Source organism: Podarcis tiliguerta, assembly GCF_965153285.1.
Source record: "Podarcis tiliguerta genome assembly, chromosome: 3".
Lineage (NCBI taxonomy): Eukaryota > Metazoa > Chordata > Lepidosauria > Squamata > Lacertidae > Podarcis > Podarcis tiliguerta.
In genome coordinates, this window is record NC_139536.1 from 56,151,442 (window position 1) to 56,167,876 (window position 16,435).

The 16,435-nt window shown below is 41.3% G+C and overlaps 1 protein-coding gene across 4 annotated transcripts in view; it reads right to left on the reverse strand.

The window, feature by feature from the left end:
* The window catches only part of LOC310674912 (SAM and SH3 domain-containing protein 1-like), a 505,076-nt gene that overhangs the window by 166,404 nt on the left and 322,237 nt on the right, over positions 1-16,435 (reverse strand). For 2 of the 4 annotated variants that reach the window (XM_083434755.1, XM_083434751.1), the window contains exon 1: positions 12,728-12,999. The exons of the other annotated variants lie outside the window; for them this stretch is intronic. In XM_083434755.1, coding sequence (XP_083290881.1) covers positions 12,728-12,769 — 42 coding nt within the window. In that variant the 5' untranslated portion in view covers positions 12,770-12,999. Of the gene's footprint in view, positions 1-12,727; positions 13,000-16,435 lie in introns of those variants that run through there. 4 annotated transcript variants of the gene reach the window in all.

The following is a 16,435-nucleotide window of genomic DNA, read 5'->3' on the forward strand; positions in this document are numbered from 1 at the left end:
CACCATCAGAGCACTCCTGACATATGGTTGTCAAGCCTCTGCTTAAAGACCTCCAAAGAAGGAGACAATTCCCATCATCCCTGACCACTGGTCCCGTTAGCTAGGGATGGTGGAAGTTGTAGTCCCAAAACGTCTGGAGGGCCGAGTTTGGGGATGCCTGCAATATACCATAAAGACACCACATTCTCCACTGTCCCTCATTCCAAAGGAAATACAAACCCTGGGAAAGCACCTGGAATGCCTGAAATCTTGCACCACTCAGAGATTGGGGTGGCGTGCAATAATATGTTGCGAAAAGTGCATTCTTAGCATTTTCTGCAGTTCTTTCATACCCAACTTTGATCATTTGGCTGTTTGAAGTTTCAAGTGTATCTCTAATTCTATGAGACCCCACCCACCCTCATCCAGAGCATGTATGTTATTATGTAAATGATTCATGGCCCTAGGACAACTAGAAATGTGTCCTGTCCAACAGATGTACTAGGGCAATTCCCTCTAAATAAAATAAGCTGTACTGTATTGTTATTTCCCCCCTTTCCTGTTAGCTATCTCAGTCTAGCCCTGATTCCTGTGTATTAATGTCTACATATCAAAGACACAAGAATGATAATTCCAGTTTACATCGGGCCCATCAGGAAGGCAGCTAAGATTTGATTAAAACTGAAAGGGGAAAGTGTATTTAATTTCTTGAATCTCCTTGGATCTTGAGTTCCCTTCTGCTAATGAGGTTCTGCTCACAGGACACTCCTGTGGCCAAAAGGGAAAGGCAGCTTTTGCCAATTTGCCCTTTTCACCTGCATCTTTTTGCACCCCTGAAATTCTGCTACAGAAAGTTGGGGAACAGCATGGAGGGACCTGCAGGGGAAGGAGGGGGATTGACTAATTTTGCCTTTCTCCGCCACTTCTGCCAGTGGAATCATCAAATGCCTCTCAGGAACAAAAGGAGCCCTTCACTGCGAGTGCTACAGGAAATGCCTGTGTAATACATAAAATGCAGACTTCGTACAAATGTATATATACATATCTAAACACTGTGTATATGCATTTAGGAACCCTGGCATAATGATATTTTCTAGACTTATGTATATAGGTGTTTAAATATGTGCATATTTATGTGTGTGATAGCCATACTTTATATTTTCTGCAAGAAACACCAGTAACACCAGTTATTCCGCACAACAACCATAATGTGTGGAGTCGCCCTTTGATGCTGACACACTGCAAAGGAAGCTTGTCTATGTTACCACTGGTGATATATCTGGTCACTGCTTAAATGAAAGCTTGTTGTTTCTTTGGATAAATGAAGCTGTTACACCTGGTTATAATAACTGAGTGGTTAAACATCTAATATTCTCAAGCCCTAAGTATAATTTTTGATCTAGATTTGAGAGGTAGGGGAGAGTCAGAACACTTAAGTGAACAGGCCAAAGGATAGGTGTTGTCTTTAGTGGAAATTCAGTTCGGTGGAAATTCTGGTTCAAGACTCATGAACCTATGAAGCTTTCATTAACTTAGTTGCTATGCTTGCTTTCATTAAGTTAGTTGTTTTGCTTGTTATGCACACTGCAAGCCTGGGCATGTGCATACACTTCCAAAAAAGAAGTCTTGCTCACAAGGGTGGGGCACTTCAAATTCAATGAACCAGTACAAGTGACCACACCTGTTACTATGCCTGCATTTAGATTAAATTACTGGTATATAATTTGTGATGGCTAAGAGGAACAAGCATTCTATCAGTACTTCCATGCAAAAGAAGACTGAAGGGGATAATGTTAAACTGAAACATTTGTACTCCATGAACTTTTACACCAGCAACTGATCCTAAGCATTCCCTTTAAAATAACAGCTTAAACAGAGCAGACCAATAGCAGCAACAGCTCCTAATGTTAACTGCATTCTATTACTGCCAGAGACATTGCCTCCTGACAACTTTCTCTGTGTTGATACTGGCATAAACCTTCCATAAACCTAAACGGCCTGAAAGATGATACATGCAGGGATTCTGCCCTTTTCCATTATTGGGAAAGGCATGGAGTGGGAGACAGGACTTGTGTCAGCTTCCTATCACAACTGAACATTTGCAGCCTGAATGCGGACCTTGTAAACAGCCTAATTGGACTATTAATTATTCGATTAAGGAAGACCATAGTTGAGTGTTTGCCCTGCAAGTACCAGGTTCAATCTTCATCTTATCCAGGTAAAACTGGGAATATTCTGTCTGAAATCCTGGAGAGCCACTGCTAGTCAGTTTAGAGCAGTGTTTCCCAACCTTGGGCCTCCAGCTGTTTTTGAACTACAATTCCCATCATCCCTGACCACTGGTCTTGCTAGCTGAGGATTATGGGAGTTGTAGTCCAAAAACAGCTGGAGGCCCAAGGTTGGGAAATGCTGGTTTAGAGTATAGACAATACAGAACTAGATGGATCAATATTCTGATTTAACAGAAGGAACAAGTCCCTATGTTCCTGTTGGTTGATAGGGGAATATTTAAACTGTAAGTATTCAAAGTTGTTCAGGATTGTTAGAATAGTTCCCAAACTATGTTTTGGAAAACTAGAAATGCCTTTTTTGTCATGCAGGTAAGTGCACTAATTTGTGCCACCTCTCTTAAGAATATGCCATAAAGTGTTGGGGCTTCGACTTGGAATGCTATGGGTCTTAGTGTTCTAGTTTTTAGGTAAAATGAACAGCATGAGACCTCACTGAGATGTGTGATCTCAATTTACCCTAATTTACGCACAGTAGTGACAATTGTATCAAGAGCTAAAAAGCCAGCCTCTTTTTCTACTCAAGTACCAGTTTTATAATAGAACTATTTAATGCCCCTGTCAATTCAAGTCCACTAGTACCATGCTCTTTTTAAGCTAATGATAAACCCAAGCATTATAAAGACAGCCAGGGAGAACTAAACAAAGGCTCATACAGTCTCACCAGATCTGAGCAAAGCTGAGTTACGTAGCTTCAGCTAAAGCTCTAATGACAGAAGCCATATCAACAGACATGAAGCCAACTGCAACCAGTTTAACGTTATAATAGCTTCCCTCATGCAAATGTAAGAGCTGTGATTTGTGAGGAAGCTGAGAGTTTTCTGTGGTGGTTCCTTATCCTCACAGGCTGGATGCTGAAGGAGAGACAAAGAGGCAGGACAGCTGCTCAGGCAGATCTTCTGGCCATAACAATAAGAGGAGGACTAGAGAAAGCAGTCCTGTGTGGTTTGACAGGACCTCATTGACGCCTAAGGCAACTTGATTCTGTTGGGCTTGTGCAGTACTCCCTCCAAGTCATCAGCAGTGCAGAGCTGCCAGCAGAGATCAGACCAACAGTTCCCTTTAGAAGCTTCTATATGGGTGCAGTCAGTCAGACACCAAGGCTCTTCCAGTCTGGTTCTGAGGTCTCTTATGCAGACCTATGATTTCTCTGGTGAAACTAGTGGCTTACATAGTTTGGTTAGCTGGAGGTGTATCTAAGATACTCTGAACTGATTACTTCTGTGGTTTCGAACATCATAGGTAAGAGGCAAAGTGATTCTGACGTGGCTGCTAAATGTGGTTAAAACATTCCACCCCAGAGAAGGTGATACACCAGAAATACAAAATGTTAGTTACACCCACTCTCTTGTCTCTTGTTGTTCTGTGCAGGAATACAAGATCAGATGCGGTATTCTTTTTCCTACTCGGCCACACTTAGCATTGATAGGATAAAAAAATGTCGTTAAGCCAGCTTTGAAGCCAGTTTTGATGGCAAGTACAAAACGTTTACCAAAGCAAACACACATACTCTTTTATTATCATACCTATTATTACCTACATTGGGGTCTCATGAGCTACATTTGTGGAAGGAATGGTTGCACCAGGTAGTTAAAAGCAAGACTGTAGCCCTCTTCTAGTGTTCAAACTCACACATTTCCCATAATGTGAGAAGGGAACATTAGGAGTCATGTTCCCTACATGCACTGGAGTTGGGAAAGGTCTGGAACAGGGAGCCATGCTGACTGTTCTAAATCATGTGGGTACCCTACATACATAGAGCAAGATTTTTGTTTCAGACTTCCACCCACAATACATGTAAAGCGATGGAGACGTGATGGAGAGGGTGGGGCCAATGAGTGCGTCTCCACTCCTGCCTCTTCATGTAATGGAGAATGTGTGAATCTGAGCATCTGAAAATGATTCTGAAATGCATTTTACTCAACATCATTTAATTGCATTACCAAATGCAGGTGGAAAGTAGCACAACTCATATGGAAGGTGGGGAGACAGAGAGGGGAGATGTGCACAATACCAGATTAAAATGCAGACAGGCCATTCTTTTTCTCTAATCAGATCACTGGTCTAGGGGAAAATGCATCAAAGTGCAGCATTTCATAAAAACACACGCAACAGGATAGATACCACAGGGAAGGAAGCGCAAATGGTCACGAAAACAGAGTGAGCATGCTAACAGCTAGCCAAGGTTTTCTTTGCAGTAGGAGTAGTAGTTGAGGCCAGATTTGCAGGGCAGGGCTTGTTGGCCAAATCAATAGGGGGAGTTGGGGTGCAGGGAACTACTCAAGAAAAACTGAGCTCCCAAGCAGTGCTGGCTGCCGCTAGAGTGAACATTTTAAACACTTTAAAAATCTTGCTGCGCCATTCAGACACCAGTTCATGTCTTCCTCCTCGCCTCCCCCCAGCCTCATAGTGCCACCTGAAGCAGCCACACAGCTGGCTGTGCTCCCAATATCTTAACTCTCCTTCTTAATTCAATCATGCAGAATATTAGTGAATAATTACATGAAAATGTTACTCGATTGGATTTTTTTAAATAGAAAGGTAAAGGGACTCCTGACCATGAGGTCCAGTCGCAGATGACTCTGTACTGTACCTCAATTCTCTTATGGGGGGTGGTGGTGGAATGGTATCTACTTTCTTTTAAGTAGACAAATAATCATGTCATATGTGTAATCATTTCTACAAAACCAGTTACCAACTTCCTGATTTTTAAAAGTCAAATTATTTTCTGTCTGGATTAATAATGAACATGTTTTTCATATTCCTCATCATCACTCTTGTTTTATCCTGAGAGCAATTTATCACTATGCACTGAACTCAAGGAAAAGAAAAAAAATGAAAAATGAAACCTTTTGTTTTGATGTAATAGCTGGGAAAACTGTTAAATGAGAAACAAAACAGATTTTTAAAAGTGAAAGGATATGCTTCAAATCTTTTACAACTGCTGGACGGTTGCCACCACAATGGAGCTGCAAAATGAGGACTTTAAAAGGTAACTCATGAAAGCAAGTTCCCCCAGAGATTTTCAAAGAGGGACATAATATGCTGCATTTCCTCTTCATATTAAATTTCATATTAAACACATGTAAATTGCAATATGTGTGGTATGAATTTGGGAAAACACTCATAGATAAGGGTATGTTTGTTCCTTTATCTTGATTTACTTATTAGTTTGTTCCTAAATCTTAATCCTCTTTCAAAGACTAAATCTGGGTTACAAACTTTACCTTGAGACTCTCCAGATGATGTTGGACTCCAACTCTCATCTGCCCCAGCCACCATGGGCAATGATCAGGTGGAGTTACAGCCCAACAACATCTACAATGTCCATCGGTTAGCCACTTCTGATCTAAATCCTGAAAATTACCCAAGCAGTAGCTGTGGCTGACATTTAACAATTTGTCCAAGGCCACACAAACAAAGCCAAATATGTGCATCCATTAGATTTCGGTTATGTTTTCTGCTGGAGTAGGTGCTATTTATTCAAAGTACGGTGCAATAAACATCTTCCGTAAGAACAACAACAATAAAGTTTGCCCCTAATGAATTCCCACAGTTTAGTACCAGTTTACAAATTGGAAATACATAGTTAGAGTTGCATGTGTGGACAGCTTACATAATCATGCACGCTCCAAGCAGTTACTGTGGGTCAGGGAACCATTCAGAATGTTGTGGGGTTGGGTGCAGTGGATACCAGCAAAACCAGGTGAAGTCCCTCAGGACTGCTTCTCAGTGCCTTGGGGGCTGAACTGAGTAGCAAAACCCAGCTGCACAAATGGACTTCTTCATTGTTCTATGTGGTAACCATTGCCACAAAGAGAGCTGTGCATCTACAGGAGCTCACCATGTGGACCGGGTGATATGATATTACTGTATATCTTTCCTTTGGGGTGTTTGCAGAAAAACGACTTGAATAAGAACATAAGAGGCTCTCACTGGGGCAGGCCAGTGGCCCATCTAGACCATCATCCTGATCTTATAGCAGCCAAACAGATGCCTATGGGAAGCTTGAAAGCAGTACCTGAGGGCAACAGCACTCTCCCCACCCTATTCTTTCATTGCAGCATGCAGCTTACTTTCTTCAGTAAACACATCCTGCATGGTAGAGAGGAGGAGAGCAGTGGCAGGTCAGGCCCTGATTGGTGGCCACTAGTGTATTTTTTAGGGAACACATCTGTTTTTACACCGTTTTATATTTTCTGGTTGTGTGTGTTTCAACCCTCCCCTTCCTTTATGGACTGAGCACATATCTCTGTGCATGTCTCTGACAGTGTAGCTCTGGTCCCAGCACAATGTGAGCATAGGATTGCTCTATCTGTGATTCTGATTGGGGTAATCATACTGTGCTGCAAGGGATGCTCAAAGCACCATAATGTTGAAGGATTATGCTTAGAATGAAAATTATGGGGATTCTGGCCCTGGTACTGCAGACAAATAGAAAGGACAAAAGCTCAGTATATTCCTCACACTTGACTAGTTGCACTGGGAGCTGTTTTTGTCTCGCAATTTATGTTACTGTCAGTTCTTGTCATGATTAATTTCTCTTGCAGCTATTCCACATAAGACAAGTGAAGCTTAGCTATTTTAATTCCAGAAGACCAGTCAGATTTTGACTGGCTCATGCAGCTTGCACACTGACTTGCTTCTTCCAGTTTTCTACTGCCTGAAGAAGCCAAGCAGTGCTGAGGAAGGTGAGCAGGCTCTATCTACACTATTTAGCTTGTTTCTTTACTAGCATAAAATATTCCTTTTGCAGTGGGAAAGTGATGAACCGTGTACCGGTGGCCCATTCTCCTGAGAATATTTTCCAAAGGACTTTGTACAGTGGCTGAAGAAGTGTCCCAGATGTGTGATTAATCCATCAAATATCAAGCACTGTTCGTATCACCTCAAAATGCACCTGTCAATTTAAATATTATGCCCTTTCAGTTTGGAGTGGACTCACATCCAGCTATTCGTCAAGTTTTAGAGTAGCAAATGGTTTTTAGGATGTAGCATATAGAGTAAAAAGCCCGTCCAAAAGAGATATGAAAGCTCTGTGATTTGGAAGTCTTGGTGTGGTTATGCGTATACATGTGTGCATGTAGAAGCCCTAAAGTCAGTTGCTGAACAGCATATGGATCATACTGTTGACTTAAAAGGAAGAGCTTTAGACTTTCACACACCAGTACCAAGAGCTGCATTGCCAGACCCTTTGAACCGTAACACAATGGTGCTATTAGAACCCCCCCCCCCCAACTATCATATTTCACTTGTCAGTGAAATATCAAGCTGCAAACCTGCATTTGACTTTTGCTGGTGTTTTTTGTTTTTGTTTTGTTTGCTAATGGGCACTTCTACAGAGTGTTCCTTATAAGCCTTCCATCCTCTTCTGAATGTGCTTTAGTGAGATAAGTCCTAATGAATGCAATGTTTCACCTGCCTAGTATATTGAGAAAGTGCAGATGACTGAACTGGGACTGAAATGACAGAGGTTTAAATGCCACGTCCAAAAAGAAGCTTGGATTTAAAGGCCAGGTATGCAAACCAGTTCTTTAATATGTGGATGTTCTCTTGATGCTGAAAGAATTGAGTGGCATTGATAAATCACCCTATTCAAGTGCTTGATAGCAGAATTCAAATATTTATGGAAATGTCCAATTAAGGCCTGAAAGAAGCAACAAACAGTGCCTCACCAATGAGTATAAGTTGGAAAACAGTGACGACAGAAATTGGGAAATAAGAGATACCTATAATTTGAACATAAATGGAAAATGCAAAGAGCTGAGAAGCAACCAGATTACACAAAATAATATTCCTAGCTACACAGCCACAGGTGTATGCTAATAGTGACTACACAAGTTTTTGCCAAACTGGTGTCATGGACTGAAAATCCCATCAGTCCCATTTTCAGCTGCTCATGCTGGTTGGGACTGATGGGAGTTGTACTACAAAACATCCAAGTTGGCAACGGCTGGGCTATTTAGTCCATCATTCTTATACCAAATTAGACCATTGCTTCATCTAGTTTAGTACTGACTACAATAGAAGTAGCCAATGTGATGCTGTCCAAATGTTGCTGGACTGCAGGTCCCATCATACCTAACCATTGGCCATGTTGGCTGGGGTTGATAGAAGCTGGAGCCCTGTAGATCACTTCTGGTCTATACTGACTGGCTGTGACTCTCCAGAGTTTCAGATTAGGAGCTTTCCCAACATTATCTACTGATGCCAGGGATTGAATCTAGGACCCTATATATGCATTACACGCTACCCATCCCCCAAGCTGAATTTTTCCTGAAGAGGTAGATCTGCTGTCACTTTTAAATGTCAAATGATGCTAGTAAACATGGCGCATCAAGGCTGCAGTTGTATGCACCAGGGGGCAGGCCCCACTGAAAACAATCAGACTTATTTAAAAGAAAACTTGTATAGGATTAGGCTGCAATGCTACTTGTTACTTAATGTAATGTGTCTTCTGTTTGTGGCACCACTTCCTATTTTCTTCAGAAATATTCAGTCAATGCCTTGTTTTCTTTACAAGCCTTTTGCTATTTATTCCAGAAAAAAATGTATCCCAACACACAAAAACAAAAAAATGCTCGAAAGAAGAAATGGTGGACAGAATGCCAGCTGACAATTATGCTATTTGGAATAAATCTATAGACAGCAGCAGCTCAATCATCCACTAGTCTTGCATATCTCCAATTTGAGAAAACTCATCTCACATAACTGCAGCAGCTGTTACTGTTTGGATTGAGAATAGTAATAAGCCATATGGTATGCAAGAAATCCCCATACATATTCTCACATGGACAAATATTATTATTGCACAGGATAAACACATCACTATATTGACTTTTCTCTGGGGAAGCATACAGCCTTCAACCTAATTTTAAAAATATTGCCTGCTTCCCAGTGAGCCAATTGTCTAAAAGGAATGCATTTAGTTACCCAAAATAAGTTACTTAAGGCCTGAATTTCAGGGACACTTTTAACATTGTAATTAGATTTAAGCATTATTGTAGTAAAAAAACCAAGCATAAAGTAATCCCAAGCAGCCTTTAGGGAGAGATATTGGCAAAGGGGAACAGACTTTCAAGTGTCTTTTAAGAAGATGTAGGTGCAGAAAATTTGTCAGTCCAGGACCTGTGTCAGATATAGGAGCTGGTGAATCAGGAGGAACAATGACCGCTTGATATGGCTGCAAGACTGGTGTGCATGTGAAGGAGGTTGCAGTGGAACTCCCCAGGACAATGGCCGAAGTGTGTGTATCACAATTACAGCGGAGCTAAGGCAGGATATTAATACCAGCATATGGGCATTTATGACTTGATCCCTTCCTATGGAAAGCTGCACATACATATATGTTCTCAGAAAACAATATACTATGTCTCCTAAGTGTTCATGTCAGTCAAATAACATTGGTTGGGAATTCAGTTGTAACTGAGTGCAGAAGAATAAGCTTCTCAAACGGCATAGAAGGGACTCCGGTCCTACTGCAAGATTGAAAGTGTCATCTATTGACAATAAAGGCACAGAGTTTTTCATTTTTCTCTCTCCAGAGATTTTCCTTAGGGCCTGGTCTGTGTGCATCTATCATTTGTTTTCAAGTTTACTGCTGCACTACCTGATATTTGAGGTAGAATTTGGCAGCTTAAGAATGTGGTGACTGTGCCTAGGGAAAACTCGGAACCAAAGGATGGAAGGGTATTTCCAGTAGGAGCTTCCAATTACTTGAATCAAACATTGGACTCAGACTTTAAAAAAACAAACAAACAAACACCTCTAATACTGAACACATGCAATCTTGACAGCGTCAATCTTAGAGTGAACAATAGCATTATTGTTCCACATTTGCTCCATTTCCCCTTTACAGTTCTTGCTTCAAAACCGTCTTCCTAAATGCCAAGAGACCTCTGGGTGGAAAATTAATTCTGCAAAGAACACTTTACGGCTATATAATGATTGCCTGTAATTTACCACTGAAGCTAATTAAAGGGGAAGAGGGCTGAGCTCTTTGAACTGCTCATACAACTGCAAGTCTGGCACTGTTAGCTGAAAGCCTACCTGCAGATCTTAACTGCATGCTTTCCTGATCTGCATTAGAGTACTACTACTGTGGGGAGATGTGGTATAAAAGCATGATATCTTTCCCTCTATAAACTAGCAAACAGAGATCCTGCAACAAATGTGGGATAAGAAGTAACAATTTTTTTTAAAAAAAGCACAACCTGAATATTTCAGTACAGCCAGAAGCTTAGGATATAGTGACATAGTGGGGCACTACAAAAACCTGTAGGAATGGAGAGAACCAGTGGGAAACAATTATCTCTGAATATAAAACCATATAGGAAGGGCAGCAAAGGACATGCTGGAGGTGGTATCACCTTGTTCATCAAAGAGGGCATGGAATTCAGCAAGCTAGGAATCCCAAAAAGTACAGATTCATTGTAGGCGGTGAAACTTGCCTTGATTCTGCTTACTTGAGCATCCTGTTTTCCACTGCTCACTTACCTATTCCCATTCCTCATAGGGCAAAGAATTGACCTAGGGGACCAGGGAGAAGGTAACTGATAGGTGAAGAGTTCTCCCTTGCAGACGGAAAAGGCTCACTGGGACCCTCCTTCCCCCGACTGTTTGAAAAGTCAAATGTGCTGCTAGCATTGCTATGTTGCCAGCATCTTTATTTTCAAACTGTTGAGGCTCAGCTGACCTCTTCCTGTTTCTCAGACGTTTCATCTTCACCTATTGAAAACTATAGGAATTTAAAGTGTTCCACTTTAGTTGGTTTGTGCCCTTCTTTCTTAGGTAAGAAAAAAAGCCATTTATATTATTGTTCAATAATATATTTAAATTTAAATAATGAGAGACAAAGAATCCCAGTGGTCTCACAAATATAGATGTGCATCTGTGCTGATTACCCAATTCATTCTGCTTTTCTGAAGCTCTGTTATCTATAAGTGCACAACAACAATTCTCTTGGAATGTCTTAATTATTTCACCACCTGAAACAATTACAGACATATTCACCCTTCTGTTCCACGGTCCCTGGGACCTGATGGCCCCAAGGGGCCATCAAAATCATGAGAGTTTTGACCTTGGTTGGTGGGAGAGATCTAATGTTGGATGCCCCCTTCCCTCTGCCATGGAAATTTCTGTAGCCCTTTCTTCCTGACCTCAAAGCTCTGATATCGCTAGGGTTGAAAAGGGGGCATGCCAGAGAAGGACCAGGGGAAGGCACTGGATCCAATATCATCCTAGTAGTTCTCTGACATGCCCCCAAACCAGGAAAAAGCTACACCAACCCAGAAGCTGCCATACCAGGCCATACCATCACTTTCCTCCCACAGTACTCAGTGGGATTCCCCCCAAAAGATATTCTGAAAAAGATGTAGAAGTGCAATAACAGTCCTCTGCCTTGCATTTGCATCTGCTTCTGCCTTAGCAACAAGCACGACTACTTGTACAAGTAGAACCACCTATGTTTTTTTAGATCCTTGAGCCCTCTATGCCATGTGCCAGAGGCTCCCTAATCCCTAGAACCAGCTTTTCAGGTGGAGGGCTTAGACAGGCATGGGGGGCGGGCCTCAGTGAAAATGGATGGACTAAGTTCCATGGGTGGAAGTGGATACAACTCAATGAGGACACAATCCCAAGGCCTTTTTCTCTCCCCTCCTCCTTAATTTCAGACATGGCCCAAACCTGCTATACATGCACAGCAGATTTGTTGACATAGACAGTTATAAACAAACACATAAAATATATGGAAACAAACACCAAGGTATCCTGGGACAGACATTCGCATCTGGTACTTGCTTAGCAAAATAATTAATCCGGTTTTAATAAGAAAGGATATACCGGGAGGTCCTGCTAATTGCAGGTCATCCACACCATATTACATGAATAGTTTCCCCTCCCCCACTTCAATCTTTTGAAGGGCAGAAAAATCAAATAGCTACCTGTTACCTTGAGTCTTGCTTTGGTCAGGGCTGTTGTATTATTAGTGTCAGTGACAGACTCCCAATGCTAGAAAAGCAGCTTTTAATTGATTTAAAACACACACACAAACACACACAAATAATTGTACTGTATTCCACTAAAACAAATTCATCAACTACTTTCTTCAACAGTTTCATTCAGGGAGATATAAACCTAAAGTAAAGCTGTTATTTCAACAGATGCACACACAGAGATATATATTTTAAATTCCAGTAAAGAAATCAGTTTCATTTATTCTATTCTATTCTTAAAAGTGGTTATAATACTGAGTTAAAAGAAAGCTTTATTTTACATTTCAAGACCAATGGGAAATTATAGTTAATCCTCAGTACAAAAACACTGAAAGACTGATAACGACTTTTTCCATTTTGAGATAGCCTGGATCCTTTAAACAGCACAACCACTTTCATCCGAGATTCCTAAACTTGTAAATTTCCAAAGTAAGAAACACACTTTTACTCAGCATCCATTTTACTTACCACTTCCCTCTCAAACACAGACTTGCTTGCAAAAGTATCCATAATGAAAAGCGAATGCCATTTATCTTTTCCTTTTCAGAAAGGAAACGTTTCACTGCCAGAAGAGAATTATGAACAGAATTTACTGAGCACTTCCTGACTCAGAGAGACTCCGTGGCAAATGAGTTTAGAACGATCTGGGTTGTGGCATTTTATTTTGTGATTCAAATGTTAAGTATGTCTCACTTGACTGGATGCTGGCAAAACATGTAATAAGGAAACAAGGAAAGAATAGACACCCCCCCCAGCATTATTTGTATTTGAAAATGTTCGGCTCAAGTTACCATGTGTCATTCAGCTTAGCCACTCCTACATATACTGTTTCTCATATGCAAAATCCAACCTCTTAGTGGGTGTTGAGGAAGGAAACCAAATATCAGACCAGATGTTTGTAATTAGATACTGTATGTTCAATGTGAATGAAAGTACATAACATACAAACTTTTTGTCCACTTTAGGAATATTGCATGGAAAATCAAGGGAGCTGTTATAAGAGGCGTTACTTCTTTTAAACTTTCTGCAAATGCCTGGTGTTTTTGCATGGGAGTAAAACACTTAGCTGAATACAGTGCCATGCCCTAACTTGCTGGAAACAATTATTTCTACATTTTAGAAGCAGTATCATTCTTGCAATTAGCAACTGCACGAATAGCTTCTAAAAAGCAAATTGTTGATATGGGGTCATCAGTTTGGATGAGGACCTTGTCATGGAGAGCCTTTAACCCTTTGTCCTCTGCAGTAGTCCTGATCTAGATTGAGACCCCCGTTACTGCTATTTGCATTGGAAGTTTCATTTCCAAGGTAAATATGAGGTGCTACTCTACTCGGCCCTCTAATCACCACCACAAAATTTCTTTAGTTATATCAGAGTTTCTTATGTAGTTTGCTCTCCCAGATTGATTTTGCTTTAACAATTAGGTGGCATGGAGGGGAGGGCGGGACAAGCTGGTTCAGGACTGTGCTGTGGGTGGATATGTAGCTGTAGACTAGTATAGAAGGCAGCATGCTTCTGGATACCAGTTTCTGGAAACCACAGGAAGGGAGATTGCTCTTTTGCTTGGGTCCTGCTTGTGGGTTTCACACAGGCATCTGGTTGGCCACTGCAAGAACACGATGCTGGACCAGATGGGCTATTGACCTGATCCAGCAGGCTTTTCTTGTGTTCTTAAGAGCATTGTGCTAGTGTAGCATTGACATGTTAGATAGACGGTGTTCTTTCTCACTATTGCTTCTTGTGCGCTGGCTAGAGCCAATATATATGGGAAAGGTATACATAAACTGCAGCCTCAGGACCAAGAGATAGTACTTGGTTGGGAGCAATAGTGCTTACTGATATCAGTGTTTACTTTAAGTAGTTCTACAGCATAATCCTATGCTCTGCAGCAGAGTGTCAGTAGAGTGTAGGACTGGATTTCAGCTCCCATTGCTGGCACAAGAAGAAATACCTGTTGGTCTGGTGCTAGTCTTTGACCGTTCCACCAGGCATCCTTCATTCTAACCAGTTGAGCAGAAAAGGGTGGCATCTTCCACTACTTACAAATTATTAAAATGGTAGAGTGGTATTAGAGTAGTGTAGCCTTCCCCAACATGGTGCCCTCCAGATGTTTTGAACTATGACTCACAGCAGCCCCATCCAGTATCTCCAAGGATCAAGAATGATGGAAGTTACAACCCAACACAACTAAAGGGCACCATGTTGGGGAAGCCTGGAGTACCTATTAGAGTGGTAATGGTCCCTCACCAATGGCACAACACTGAGATACTGCTGCAAAGGGGTTTTAGTGGAAGTTTATAAGCCAAGTAGGTCATGGCTGAAGACCTTTGAGCCCCTTTGCTTTGGACACAATTATGCTAGAAGTGGTGCATGTCTCAGCTTGCTCTGAAGCAGCTAAATGAGATGATGTGATCAGGCTGTAAATCTCTTAATTATTAGTCTAAAACAGCTAGATAATTGTTAAAAAGGGAGGAGGTTTCAGCACAATATTTGTAGTTTGCTGCACAGCAAAAGTTCTTCATTTTCAAAACTGCCAAAATTCAGTTTATGAAATGCAGCTTTTTTATTTTTATTTTTTTTCTTTCCCCCTCCCCTCCCCTCCTTTGAAATCTGCAGCCAAGCCACTGAATCTCTCTTATTTGGCCTCACATTTTGTCAAACACAGACAACATTGTCTCTTTTCAAGGAATTGTGAACCCTCTGGCCTTGCCAATTACAGTCAGGATGTCTCCAGTGCTTTATTTATTGTTTAGAACTGGGTGAATATAGGCCAAAGAGTTTCAAATATTTCCTTTAACTCAGCTCTTTAGCCCAATGTCCGATCATTTGTATTCTCGTCCCTACAGAGTTCTTGTATTGTACCTTGCCTTCTGTTCTTTAATTGAATGGATTATCAGCTTCCTGCATAGCGCCAGTAATTATGTTTAGAAAAGTAAGGATGCAGATTTGTACTTTAAACAGGAGGAATGTATTTATTATAAGGAATACAAAATAGCTATTCTTTGTTTGTTTTGTGTATGCTTCTGCTGTACTTAGCAGTAGAAAAATGCCAATGGAAATAAAGCAAAACTGACTTAGACTGCAATCCTATCTCCACTTACCTGGCAGTAAACCTCAGTGAACATAGTTGGATTTATTGCCAAGTAAAAATCCATGGGACGCGGGTGGCGCTGTGGGCTAAAGCCTCAGTGCCTAGGGCTTGCCGATCGAAAGGTCGGCAGTTCGAATCCCCGCGGCGGGGTGCGCTCCCGTTGTTCGGTCCCAGCGCCTGCCAACCTAGCAGTTCGAAAGCACCCTCGGGTGCAAGTAGATAAATAGGGACCGCTTACTAGCGGGAAGGTAAACAGCGTTTCCGTGTGCGGCTCTGGCTCGCCAGAGCAGCGATGTCACGCTGGCCACGTGACCCGGAAGTGTCTTCGGACAGCGCTGGCCCTTGGCCTCTTTGAGTGAGATGGGCGCACAACCCTAGAGTCTGTCAAGACTGGCCCGTACGGGCAGGGGTACCTTTACCTTTTACCTTAAAAATCCATAGAATTGTGTTGTTTGTTCAGTTTTGGTTTGTAGATGTCCTTGCCAGACAATGGGAAGAATTTCAGTTGAAAGTAAAGAACAGAAGGTATTCTAAATAGAAGAATTAAAGAAGAACTGACTGTAGACTTCAAAATCTCCTGATTTCTTTTTAAAACCTGAGCTTTTCTGATGAGGAAACAGGCTATTTCCTCAAGATCACAGTGACCATCCATCAAACATCTTTTTATGCTTACTGAGAACGAGGCAAAGTAATTCAGTGAAAAGTCTGAAGTTCAATTGCAGCCTTTTGCAGAAAGCTAGCAAAGGGTGAGAAATGAATCATCTTTATGCACCATTTCTGTAGTACTCTTTTTTTTATTGATCTACTCACAAAAAGAGGTTTGAACATTTTGAAAGCCAACTCAGTGCCTTTGATCATACACAACTCAGAGATTTCTTAAACCTATAGCATGCAGTTGCTTATACAAGTAGAATTTTTAACATAGTTTTATTCCAATAGAAGAGGGAAAGGGCCCTTTATAATGCAGCTTCAGGGCCAGTTCACATGACCCTTAGTTATGTGAAGGGCTGTTTCCTTTTATTTAGAATGACCAATCACTATCTAAGTTCAAACAGTATTCTAAACTATGGGAGAAGGGGATGCC